Raw genomic sequence first — 14,133 nt, 5'->3', positions numbered from 1 at the left:
TAGCATCATAAACTATCAGTTGGCAGCTGGGGAGGTTGGGATAAATCTCCAAATCCCAAAGTGAAATCGAGGGGATGAAATTCAAAATACAGTCTGCCTGTCTATCCCAGGCTTCCAGCAACTGTAAGGTAGTCTCCGTGGAGGAAATACTGTCCCCTTTGTGTATTTCAAATTCCCGATCTTGCTGTCTGAATATTCATGCTTATTTTACTTCCTAAACAGTTCCCGATGCTGCCTCTCCTTCCTGGCTCTTGCCATTTGGGGAGCTCAGGCTATGTCCTCTGGGGTAGGTGTGGGGCAAGCGCAGGCTTCCCACTGACCTCCCAGCTTGGGGGCCACCACTTTAAAGTCCCAGCTCCATGGGGCTCATGTGTCTTCCCTGTGGGGACTCCTTCATAGGAGGCAGTACCCAGTTCACAGGACATAACGTCCCATGTCCAGTTGCCTCTGCCTTCATCTTTGACACTCCCAACACATCCCTTTTTGTGAGCCTGTACAGCTTGTAACATCCCTCCCCCCCTCCTCACACCATTCAGATGCTCATATTGTCCCCTCTGCTTAAAATTCTTTCCTTCCACTGGCTTCTTTCTTACCCCTGAATAACTACAAACTATCCCTCAAGACTCAATTCAGGTACTAATCACCCCCTCCGTGTGTTCCCACAATGGTCTGCCATCCACCGTGGCTATCACACAGATGTCATGTCATTATGACATGTCCCCATGTCATCCCCCCCTCTGGATGATGCCTTATGGCCTTTACCGTCCTACTCATTTCCTGACCCATATTTCTCAATTAACGACTCTGTATGTATTAAATGCAGATCATTTATCACCTACATTGCTCATCTGACAGTTCCACAGAGTCTCTTGTACTACTGTTACTTAACTTTCAATGTGCTATCAAGAATCTAGTTTCTTTTTTGTTTGTTTATTTGTGTGTGTGTGTGTGTGTGTGAGAGAGAGGGCATGAGGGGAAACAGCTGAGGGAGAGAGAGAATCTCAAGCAGACTCCCCACTGAGCACAGAGCTTGTCTAGGAGCTCCATCTCAGGACCTTGACATCATGACTTGACCCAAAACCAAGAGTCGGAGGTTTAACAGACTAGACCAGTCAGGTGTCTCAAGAATCTAGTTTCTTTTCTTTTCTTTCTTTTCTTTTTTCTTTTCTTTTCTTTTCTTTTCTTTTCTTTTCTTTTCTTTTCTTTTCTTTTCTTTCTTTCTTTTCTTTTCTTTTCTTTTTTTCTTTTTTCTTTTTTTTAAAGAATCTAGTTTATTAAGGGCACAGATTTCAGAGTTCCCCATAGGTCAGTGCCCACCACATATTTATTACAGGTATATATTCATCCCAGAGTAGTAGTAGAGTATGGTGGTTACTGGCATGAGCGCTCTGGCACTTGCCTGGCTCTAGATCTTAGGATGACTCTATTAATTCAATGACTATGGAAAGGCTACTTAACCACTCTGTCTCAATTTTCCTTTCTGTAAAATGGGAAGAATCATTATACCAACTTTTAAGGGTGGCTAAGAGCCTCAAATGGTAGACACAGTGATTATATAATAAGAATTCTGTATACGACAGACATTACTTCAGTGTGTTTGTTGGCGAAACCATACTCTGGGTAAATCCTGCCTCTTACATATTTCTCTACTGTCTACCCCCTGGCCTCAGCAACCTCCTGGCCTTCTCCTTTACTCAAACCTTTTATATTTAATTTGATTTTTATAGATCTCCTTGGAGTATTCTCTAACTGCCTCACCTGCTCTTAGCCCCTATCCAAATATTTCAGAATTTTGGGCCTTTCACCAAAGTGTCCCCATCAACTCATCAAATATGCTGCCTTCTAGCTGCCATTCCCTCTCCCCTGTATTCCAGCAGCTGTGCTTTACCTCCCTGGTGATGGAGGATGGCCTGGAGTGGCAGGAAATGGGTTGCAGTTCCCAGACTAAACCATGGCTAAGGTGTGTTTGGATTTTGTTTTTTACGTGAGCTGCTAGGTTAGTGTTGGAGTGAAGTAGTATACTCTGAAATTTCAATTCATGGACTGTCTCCACCAATTTTTAGTTGAGGGATTCATTTAGTCACTTAATTTCTCAGGAGCAGTTGATACCTATTTCATGGGTGTGAAGAACTAAACTAAGGTTAGCAACGCAATTGCTTTTCAAGGAAAAAAATCTCAAAACATCAAGGAAAGAAAAATGTGAAGTAAGAACTACATTTAACATTAAGAACCTGGAGGTTGGAATGATGTTTAGTCGACCTTGCAGACGTGAAACATGCCACGTACTTCGGAAATTTAGAAGTAACAACCTGGTGTCTTATTTTTCAAGTGTTAAGAGGTTGGGGAAGGAAGTGGCACTTCTCTGCAGCTTACTACTTACCTCTGCAAAAACAAAGGGTGCATCAAACTGGAAGCAAATATGGCCATGCTTAATGGCTTGAACAGAGGCCGGACCACACCGATACATCCCTGCATCACACAGAGGAAGGGGGAGCATGAGTTTGTTGTCTTCAATTATGTCCAGATACAGGCTCTGTAGAGGCAAATGTTCCCAGGTTCCTCACTGATTTAGCCCAGATGCTTCCCATGACCAGAGAAAGTGAATGATCAATGTGTTTAATGAAGAGGGCTTTGATAGAAATGCGTCCTCAACCAATATTTGAAGGCATGAGAAGAATACAGGGCATCATTATGTCTGTCTGTTCTCCCACATATAAACGCATATTCTAGGTCTTTGTGCTGAGCTCTTTCCTCACATAGGATTGATCCATTTACAACCGGTAGCTGGAATGTTGGAGATGGTACTGTGTCCCCAGTGGCTGTCTTGTTGTTTGTTTTGTTTTTTGTTTTTGGACATTATGGACATTTGTCATGTGTGGAATTGGGGAATTTGAACATTAACAACCTATTGATTAATGCCCGACTTGCATTCAGGAAGTCAGTAGACACGTGATTACTTTTACAATGTTTTTTTACATTTTAACCAGCTATCTCCAGTCAATAAGGAATTAACTGCCATAAGTCATCTCTGATATCTCCTCATGATGCATAATCCAGGACACCAAAAAGTGTTGAACATTCTCCCTTAAAATCCAGCATAAATAAAGCATGAGTCTCTTATGAATAAGTAATGAATGTTTATGGATATATGTGTATATATACACATGCCAATATCTCATATAAACACCTGAGAAAGTAAACATAATGTTCCCAGGCCACTGATTTTTATCATCATATTAAAGAGAAATGGAGGCCTATGATGTGATTTTATGAAATCTGGGGGAGGTCATAGCTGCCACTCACTGCTTAGCATAGCCAGCAAGTTAGATGACAAATGCCCACATACTTAAGTTTTGGAAGAAATCACACAACATAAAAAGAAATCAGGTTTTGAGAAAGCAACAATTTAAAGGATGATCTGTAACTATTTTTTGAGTTCTTTATTTTCTCTGCTGCCTTATATCTTATCACCATGTATCACACAGGGCTGAGGTATATTTTAGAGCCTAGTAAAAGTGCCTACACAGATATTTTTTCTCTTGTCTTCAAAACTGCTTATCAAAGCAAGAGTAGATGAATTATATATGTTAAGTTTTATGCTCTTTTTTTTAAACAGTTATAGAATAATCAGGGGAAAGCCGACCACTGAAATGAAATTAAGCTGATTGACAGGCAGTTAATACTGTACATGTGCCCAGGAAGCATACTTTTGATGTTGGTTTCCAATGGGAGTGTTGCCCACACATCAAATGCAATCCTAATTGCAAAACAAAGATGGCAGTGAAATGAGTTCCCTGAGGGAGGATGCAGTTTTACCATCACTGTTTTCCTGGGGGGTGCTGTCCACAGCTTGCCAACCTCCAAATCCAACTGGAAGATCGGGTCTTGTCATCCAGGCCTCATTCCAGCAGTGGTAGTTCCTGAGAAAACACCACCTCAGTAGCATTAAACTTTCTATTCCATTTAGCGCTCCAAGCCATCAAAAGATGGACAGAATTCTTGTGAATATGCCATCTACAAGTTACTGGAATGGAATAAACCGAATTGAAGACACTGAGAGATATCCTGGACTTGAATTTGTTGGGCAGATACATTCCCTTTGGCAACCTTAGGGAGAAATTTGGTGGCTGGACATTGCTCTTCCCTGCTAATATCAGTTTCAAGGCCACCCAGCACATTAAACAGTTTTGATCTTAACCATCCTCTCCTGCCTAATCAAACAGAAAGTACTATATGCTAAAAAGGTAAAAAAGAAAAGTTAATTGAAACTGAAATATATGTATTTTTGAATTTCTTTTATATTTATATTTACATTTATGCATATTAGATTTATAAAAAGCAGATCTTTCATAACAATTAAGCAATAAAATGCTTGTGTTTCCAGGCTTAGGCCGTTGCCATAGAAACTATAACATTAACTCCTGACTATAATTGTCTCTAATTTGTGGCAAATTTCCATTTGGTGTCCAAGAAGAAGAGAAGGGTGTCAGGGTGATGTCTCTTTACCCTTTATCAAAGGTGGGCAACCCACAAGCCGAGGGCCACGCAAAACTTTTCAGAACTTTGCATATGACCCTCGAGGCAAGAGCATGGAATAAAATGTCATCATGAATTGTATTATTATGTCCTTGGAAAGACCTGAAATTATATGACAGTACAGAAACCAATGAGAGCACATTAACCCGTCTGCACTATAGAAAATATTCATATAGCAATAACGATTTAACGGTGGGAGGAGGTAGTTATAGCAGTCTTTGTTTATAGCACTGATGAATTTCAGATCCAACTACCATTCATCCTTTGCCTAAATGTCCTTCAATGTCAGGAATTCGTACATGTTCCCATCTCTGAATTTGACTCAACTTTGATTGGCTCGATTCGGAGGAATTAATTTCACTATGTACCCTTTATGCACCAGGCTAAGTGCTGGGGACATGGCAATGACCAACACATAGGTTTTTGCCCACGAAGACCCTCATGATGTAGGAGGAATAGTGAACAGGTAAATCAATAGCTACAACATTTTATAGGTTTGTTGTGAGGCTTCAACAAGATAATGGGTGTAAAGTACTTAAAATGGTGCCTGGCATGCGGTAAGTGCTAAAAAATAGTAAGTCTCAAAGTTTTAAAAATAATTAATAGAAGTGATGCAGTTGAAATTCATTTGTGGTGCAATGGGGTCTCAGTGGGAAAATTCTTAGTATATTAAGAAAAGCTTCACAGCAGAAGTGATATTTGAACTAAGTCCTGAAAGATGTGGGAGTTTAGAAAGTCAACAAGAGAAGTAAGAACAAAATTGTGTGGGCACCAAATAGCCCACACGGTGTGTTTGGGGGACTGCATGCTGTTTGTTACGGCGTGAGGGCAGCATGCTTGCATATTTGTGTGCACGGGGGAAGAGAGATGGAAGGTGAGGGTAGGCAGGGAATCACAAAACTGACAAATATGCACAGCACTTACTGTGTGCCAGGCACTGTTCTAAAATTTTTATGTATGTTAGCACATCTGATATTCCTGTACCCCATTAGAAAGGTACCTCTATTATTGTCTCCAGTTTGCACAGGAGGAAACGGAAGCACAGAGAGGTTAAGAATCTTGCATGAGGTCACACAGCTGGTTAGCGATAGAGCTCTAGGGCCCGTGCTCCTAAACAATGAGCTATGCTATAGGGGAGCATGAGACTGAGATCCTTTTATTCCAAATCAAATGATTGAGGTCTATTCTTAGACAAGTTAAATTTGCAAATCTGTCTTAGTGGAAGATAGATGAGGAGGCGGGATGGACCACAGAGCTGAGTTGACCTCCACCCCTGTGGGGAGGACCAGGAAGCACTGGTGGGTACAGGCTTGTGGAGGTGAGGGATGTGTGAAGACTTTCATATTTCCAGGGATTATGATGGTTCCATTTACCGGGACTTAATGAAGGAACAAGAGAAGATGGTTTGTGTTGGGGAGTGTGTGTTGGGTGGGTGACAAGTTAAATTTTGGGGCTGATGATCTCAAGAGCCAGTGAGAAACCCAGGAGACAAAACCCTAGAGACATTTTAATATACACATGTGACACTCAGGATTGAATGAGTTGCTAGCATCTTCATGGATGGTGGAAGAGAGTGGGAGCAGAGCCGGATGAGGAGAGCTTGGGAACAGAGGGATGCAGTGTAGGTTTCTCCCCTCAGCATGATCAAGGTTGTGAAGGGAAGAAGAGAAGATAAGACTGTGGCCAGAAGGTAATGCAATGCAGGGAAGAGTAATTTGATTATTTTCACATTAGAAGAGATTGTCATGCTTATGGAGGAAGAACTGATGAACAGGGAGTGGGAATAGAGAATAGAGAGATGGGAGCAAAGGAGACTCAATTCCCAAGAATGCAGGAGGATGAGGTTGAGGGTCATATCATGCCTAGGTGTGGGGAGTGAAGCACTGTTTATAGGGAAGGGAAGTGTAGGTGTAGATCAGGTTCAAGGTGTGGAGGTGTTGGACAGGAGCATGAGGTTGGCTCCTGCTTGAGAGCCTGTATCTTTGCTCTGAAGCTGGAAGGCAGGTCACTATGAGCTTAAAGATGACTGCTAGGCTCCCTTCAGAACAGTGGAAGTTGCATCATTAGGCAGAGAGATCCAGAAAAACAGCAAGGAAACATTTGCAATCCAAATGGACATAGTCCTGCTTCCTACACAATCCGTGTAGGCAACCTGTGTTTAGCAATTCTGGCTCCGGCTAGGATTTCACTGTTATACTACCACCCTAGATTAATGGGTGCCAGCATCTCCTTATTTAAATTCAAATATCCTGGGCAAGGTTAGCCTTGAATAAAATAAACAAGCATTGCATTTCAGGTCTCAGATGGAGAACCAAGGTTGGGGTTGGGCATTAGTCAATGGGTGGAAAGCCAATGGCTGGGCTCCCAGGCTCACCGTGAACAGAGTGGGAGGATGCTACCTACCTCTTAAGCCATGGGCTCTTTTGTTTGTTTGTTTTTAATCATGCCATTCTCTCTGCTCAGGAATGGCCCCTGAAAATGTGTCTTGGGATGCCTGGGTGGCTCAGTGGATGAGCATCTGCCTTTGGCTCAGGGTGTGATCCCGGAGTCTTGGGATCAAGTCCTGCATCAGGCCCCCCGCGGGGAACCTGTTTCTCCCTCTGCCTGTGTCTCTGCCTCTCTCTGTGTCTGTCATGAATAAATAAATCAAACATTTTTAAAAATGTGTCTTGTGCCTCTCATGCCATGAGGGTTCCCTTTTGGCTGGATGTTGAATAGTTCTGGGTACACATGCTTGTCTTTTGATTTCAAAGCCTTCTGTGAAAGGGGCTAATATTTAGGGACATTTCTGAATTCCATTTACCACAAGGTTGTCTGCAGTTGGGAAATATATATGCTTCCTGAAAGGTTATTTTAAAGTTTCTTTATGTAGATCTGTCATAGCCTTTCTGTTTTCATCTTATAATTTCATTATGCATTCATGGAGGGAGTGATTCACTTCTGGGGCTCTGTCTTGCTCACCATTATATTCCCAGTCCTAGAGCTAGTCCTTAGGAAGTGCTGAGGAGGAATTGCTTGATTGATAGGCAAGGACAACTAGCAAGCATAGGATGTATCCAAGGCAGGTATAATTAAACTTTTGTTTGTTTGTTATTAAGATTCATGGTTTTCTATTTTCTCAGCACCTTCATTGAAACCTGACTTGCTCCTATATGATCAAAATGTACAGTGTCACTTTAAAGGTAAAAGAAAGTTATAAACCTTCAAAGTGATCTAGTTGTCTTGTTGCCTCTTTCTAAAGAAGCAGTGTAGAAATTAAAATAAAGCCCCCATTTCACTGAGAGCTATTTAATCAAGTTGAAAATAACTTTTTTTTTTGAGGGAGAATAACGATGGAATGACAAGTGAAGAACACATCTCTGCTTTATGTTACTTTTTGTAGGTTTCCTGCAGTGACAGCTAGTGATTTCTAGAGCTTCTTTCAAGGATGCTAATAACTCAGTAGAACTCATACAAAGGAACCACAGAATCTTCACCAAAGGCAGAGCCTCCCTAGAAAAATGCACCATGCATTGCTGAGCAGGCGAGGCGTCACAGCATTGGTTTGGTTTAACCTTCGATTCAGTAAACCCCTTTCCTTGGAATTTATGTGCAGCATATAACCACACAGATGCAAAGATGAGTATATCCGAATGTTCATTCTTGCATAATTTGCAAGAAGAAATAATCAGAAACAGTCTAACTGTCCAATACATGATTGTTTTGAAACACAAAACAGAATATTTTTCAGCCATAAAAATGCAGATCTACATTTATTAGGCAGGATAGAAACTTATGGCATACTAAGTTAAAAATCATAATATCGAACACATACAGCATATGTATTCATTGTGTATGTAGGAATGTGTGGAAAGCAGAATTTTAAATGACCTTCAACCTTGTATAATTTCCTTCCCTTGAATCTGGGTGAAACCTATAAACAGGATGGTGTATCACTCCTGTGATTATGTTACTTTACATGGCAAAGAGGATTTTGCACATGTAATTAAGATAATTAATCTGTGGACTCTGAGTCAATTAAAAGGGAGCTAGCAAGGTGGGACCTAATCAGGTGGGTCCTTTAAATCTGGGTCTAGTGATTAAGGACAGAGCAAGCTGGAGATTGGAAGCTGCAGAGACATTCTCCTACTGGCCCTGTAAAAGATGGAAGCTTCCATGAGTTCTACAGCTAGAAGGAACTGAATCCTTGCAAGAACCTAAATGAGTTTTTTTTTTTAAAGAATTTATTTATTTGTTCATGAGAGACACAGAGAGAGAGGCAGAGACTTAGGCAGAGGGAGAAGTAGGCTCTCCACGGAGCCCGATGCGGGACTTGATCTCGGGACCTCGGGATCATTACCTGAGCTAAAGGCAGACGCTCAACCACGGAGTCACCCAGGTGTCCCCTAAATGAGTTTTAAAAAGAGCCCTGAACATCAGATGGGGCCACAGCCTCAGCTAACACATTGATAGTTATTATTTGAGGCTCTGAGCAGAGGACCTAGTTAACCTGTTCCGATACTCCCGACCCAGGGAAACTGTCTGATAATAAACTTGTGTTGTTTCAGATTGCTAAGTTTTTGGTAATTTGTTATGCAGCAATAAGGAATGAGTACAATATGCAAAGAGCCATATGAAAGGATACTTAAGGAGATGCTGGAAATGTTCTGAGCAGTTAGAAGATGGGTGACTCTGATTTTTGTATTTTTTCTACAATGTTTGAAATTTTTGTAATAAACATGAACTAATTTCCACCCCTCTACACACATACGTGGACTATTTTTTTTATTAAAAGAAAATAAAGCACAGGTCAAAATTCCCTGGTCTTAACCACTGACTAAGGTCACATCTGGAGTTGCAAGAGCCTGTGGGATGATGGCGAAGTGGACAGAGAACACAGCTGAGATCAGATGGACTTTGGGGGTCTGCGTGCTAGGTGTTCAATGACAATAAAATGGATAATTTAAGCAAGAAGTCCTTTACTGCCTTTAACTTGGCTAACTGCTTAAAAGTTCCACAGGGTCATTTCATTTACAATTTGTCCAGGCATGTTTCTTTTCCTAGAAAGAGATGTGGGCTTGTAACCCTGTTTCTGCAGCTTTATTATGGCTCAAGGGAAAAGACAAATAAGATTGAGTGAAAGCCATCAAGGAGATGTGTTGGACCAACTTCAAGAGTAAACCAAATCTTTAAATTCTTTCATTTTAAAAAGTGGGTAGAAGAAATTATTTAAGCTATCTTGCAAATTGTATATTGGCAGAAAGTGGAAGAAAGTTACTTAGCTATCTTGCAAATTGTTTGTGAATTGGCAGATGGGGGCAGGCCCACTTCCTGTGCCCTTTTGATATACTCTTAACACAGACAATGCTATTAGTGACCAAAAAGACAGCACACCCTGAAATTGTTGAGCTCTGGCCATTACAATGGTAGTGGGCATGGAGTGAGATAGGAGTTGTTGAAAGAAGTGGAGACAAGTTGGTATATTCTTAGGCTTGTCTAGCAAGACATTCCAAAATGGAAATAAAAGCTTAGACCAAGAAAAAAATTGTCAGGAAAGGTAATGAAGCAACATAACAAAAAGGAATTGTTCAGAGAATGGGAGGCATGTGGAGGAATCTTTTATGGAGCTGGGAGCATTACACTACTTCGGAATGTAGCTCTTCATTGTTAGGGGCTGTTGGAAGGCTGAAACCAGGAAGGGGCATTTAAAGTCTCTCTGGGGTCATCAGAGATTAGAGGTCCAATCAGGTGGAGACCAGGCTAACCCCGCTGTGGAAGCCAACTGCCCACCTAGAAAAAAGAGAAGTAATGCAGGTGTTTGTTTTTGCCTATCTTTGCAGGGAGGGGGTCCTCCAATGCTAATTGAGAAATCAGTTTAGACACAGTCTTCTGTAGCATGAGGCACCCCAATGGTGGGGGGTTGAAGACGAGGGATGGGCTTAGGGGGTATGCCATTATTCCCAAAATGAAACTAGGAATTGTATTTATGGAAGAGGTGATAATCCAAATAATTAATACACATGACTCATCTGGAAGTTGCAACCAATTAGGAAGGACACTCAGTCTAAATGCTTTATGCTCCTACCAGTACATACTGGATAAATGCCAGTCCAGATGTATCCAATTATATATATTATACCATAGTACCTAAGAAGTTTGTTTCTCCTTACAAAGTTTTCTGGGAGTGGTCTTTCCTTAGTCCTGAGCCTTTCCACTCTCTTTTTAAGATTCCAGGTACTGATTTCTTGAATATTTGCTAAGAGCATTTTATAGCAGCTTTACTGCAATGATTTTTCTTTTTAATTGGAGGATGATCATGCAGATTTCTTTTTTTCTTCTTTTGGTAGCTTCCCCTCTTTTGATTATCTGTTTTACTTTTATTTTTATTGTGATGCCAGAAAAAGGGGAAGACAGAAAATGAAACTAAATTTGGCAAAAACAAACCAAACAATCCTTAAAATGCTCAGGAAGTAGATTATACCCATCCATATGAACCACACTTGCCATTACTTCTTAGCAGAAGGTTCTCTGTAACTTTACTGGGTTCCCTGTGTTATGCTCTTTTTGAAAATAAAACCCTGTCTGTAACTTTACTGGGTTCCCTGTGTTATGCTCTTTTTGAAAATAAAACCCTGTCCTACTTTACTACTCTCTCTGGAATAGCAAATTAGGTCCTACCTGAAAATGAAGAAAAAAATATATTTTGAGAATATTTGTCTTGGATGATTCTAATGTATTAAAAATGTCTATAATAAATTCTGGCCTCGTTTATCCATAATTATTGAGAGATTTAAAAAATATATAGCCAGCAGTTTCAATAGGTACCAAAAATCACCATTTTGCATTATAAAGCTATTTATGAGTACAATATTCTAAGGTTGATAACTCTTAATTATATAGGGTTTTTCTAGAGGTCTTATTAATCACCAAAAGAAATTAATACACTCAATATGTGGTGTATATTTTATTAGCTTCTAATTACTTAAAAACTTGCAAATTTTGAATGGTATATATGATGACTCTCTTAGGTAGAACTTAGGATTAACCAAAACATGATATTTTTCTTATTATAGAAAATACCTTAGAGTTTTCTATGTGGTTTATCAGATGGCTCCTACTTTCTTTCCATTCTCATTTCCTTAGAGGTATTTGTAGTAACATCTGATTTTTTTAAGGTCCCAAATTCCCTCTTTGTTTTCTTTCAAGTAGGTCTTGAGTAGAATAGGGACTTTAGGCCCTCTTTGGAGATATTCTTACAGAACTATGATAGGAATGGGAAGAGAGTCTAGTGCAGGGATTTTCAACCTTCAAAAAACAATGCCTCTTCCTAGTTTTAAAATAAGTATAACATCTTTTTATTATATTGAAATCCACAGATAGTTTTTTTATATACAATTTATAAAAGATTAATATAATGCCCTATAATGTATAAATGAAATAGAGAAATAAAGGGATATACATAAAATAATATGTTTTGCAACAGGTATATGTCAGGAAAATGATCCTAGATACTAAAATATTACTACAAAATGTAAAACTGTAGGAGTGTGGTAGACTCCTAATTTGGAATCACTTATGTAGTGGTTAAGAGTGTGCTCTAAGGAAACATTTCTAAAATGACAGAATAAGGACTTCCAAGAAACTGTTCCTTCATAAAAACAATGAGAATGCCAGCAAACATGATCAAAGCCAACTTTTCCAGAACTTTGGGAAAGAACTAAAGACAATAATCTGAGGAACACATATTCAACAACAACAGAAAACGGATCTCACTAAGAATAGTGGGCTTTACTGTAGCATTTGATTTTGCCTTATTCCCACTCCCTCTCTCCAAAGCTCCATGGTAGTCATGAAAGCCAACAGCTTCACAACTATGGTATAAAAACTTGCAACCTAGCAACCAATGATGGGGAGAAAATAGGGTTCAGAACTCTCTAAAAGCACCATCTCCAAAGAATTGTCACTAACTTGTCTGGCAATTCTCTGAAAAGCTCCATTCTCAGCATTTCTTTTTATTCGTTTCGGTTCACAATTTACTCTGCAATACCTTTATCCAAAGATTGTTTTTCAAAAATATTTAGAAACAACTGTCTAACATCACAGCTGCCTTGAGGGGTGACACCAATTGGTGATAATAAAAGGCTCCCCCCAAAATAAACCCTAAAAGGAAAACTTAAGGACTGAGATGCCCATAGGGGACTTTGAACAACTCTGGCATACTCTTGAGAGTCTAGGTGGTCACACACATGTACAGGGCTGTGAACACACCCAGGAAGACATGAAGAAGGTTCTAATCTCTTACCTCTGACTGACCTTGAGGTACTCTTCAAGCAGGAGGTAAAAGCTACAGAAGATTTGCAAGTTTACATTCTCTCAACACACAGAGAACTCCTTGGTAAGGCTGAGGACTTGTTAATTCAAGATATTTAAGGAAATTGCCATCCAACTGTTAACTAACCATTAAGCTAACCCAGCAGAGACTTCAGTGGCCACACATATACATCTGAGAAAAAAGCATAAACTAAAAGCGATATACATACACTGAAGTACCTTGAGTCAAACTGTCAAAAGCTGAAAACAGAGAGAATCTTTAATATAGTATGAGAAAAGTGATTCATTATGTACAGGAGTTCATCAATAAGATTAAAACTGACTACTCATCAGAAACCATGAAAGCTAGAAGCTAGTGGGATGATGTATTCAAATTGCTGAAAGGAAAAGTTAAGTAAGAACTGTATATCGAGCAAAACTACTCTTCACAAAAGAAGGCAAAAACAGGGAAATAGGCAAAACAGTATAAATGTGTATTTGTTTGAATTATTTTCCCCTCTGATTTTAAAGACAACTCGATAAAGCAGTAATTATAATAGTGTGTTGATGGGCTTATAATGTAGAAAGATGCAATCTGAATTACAATAACAGAACAAAAGGCAAGGGGGAATGGGACAATGTTTTTGTATGCCTTTGAAACTGATTGGTATTAATATGAACTAAGTTGTTTCAAATCATGGTTTTAGGGATCCCTGGGTGGCGCAGTGGTTTGGCGCCTGCCTTTGGCCCAGGGCGTGATCCTGGAGACCCGGGATCGAATTCCATGTCGGGCTCCCGGTGCATGGAGCCTGCTTCTCCCTCAGCCTGTGTCTCTGCCTCTCTCTCTCTCTCTGTGTGTGTGTGACTATCATAAATAAATAAAAATTAAAAAAAAAAGAAAATCTTCAAATCATGGTTTTAAATTATAATCCCCAGGGAAACTACTAAGAAAAAACTGAAAAATATGGTGTCAAAAGAAACAGAAAAAGAATTAAAATAGTATACTATAAAAAATAGTTTTACACAAAGTAAGAAAGTAATGGAGGAAGAGGGAAAGAGAAAAGACATACTGCATATAAAAAGGAAATAGCAAAATTGCAGATATAAACTCTAGTTATCAGTAATTACATTAAACATTTGTGGACTAAACACTAAAATCAAAAGGCAGAGATTGGCAGGATGAATAACACAACTATGTTGTATCCAAGAGATAGACTTTATAATCAAAGATGTAAATAGGTTGAAAGTAAAAAAGATGGAAAAACATTAGCTGTGCAAATAGAACCAAAAGATAACTGGAACAGCTAT

General features: G+C 39.6%; 1 protein-coding gene across 1 annotated transcript in view; it reads right to left on the bottom strand.

Moving 5' to 3' along the window:
* Positions 1 to 14,133, bottom strand: part of F13A1 (coagulation factor XIII A chain) — a 157,496-nt gene that overhangs the window by 39,729 nt on the left and 103,634 nt on the right. Inside the window, exons 9-10 of the mRNA XM_055322680.1 lie at positions 3,817 to 3,920; positions 2,381 to 2,469 (exon numbers count right to left, since the gene is read on the bottom strand). Coding sequence (XP_055178655.1) covers positions 2,381 to 2,469; positions 3,817 to 3,920 — 193 coding nt within the window. The remainder of the gene's footprint in view (positions 1 to 2,380; positions 2,470 to 3,816; positions 3,921 to 14,133) is intronic.

This window comes from Nyctereutes procyonoides, unplaced genomic scaffold (assembly GCF_905146905.1).
Source record: "Nyctereutes procyonoides isolate TBG_1078 unplaced genomic scaffold, NYPRO_anot_genome, whole genome shotgun sequence".
NCBI classification, from domain to species: domain Eukaryota; kingdom Metazoa; phylum Chordata; class Mammalia; order Carnivora; family Canidae; genus Nyctereutes; species Nyctereutes procyonoides.
This window is presented reverse-complemented; position numbering and strand designations above follow the sequence as displayed.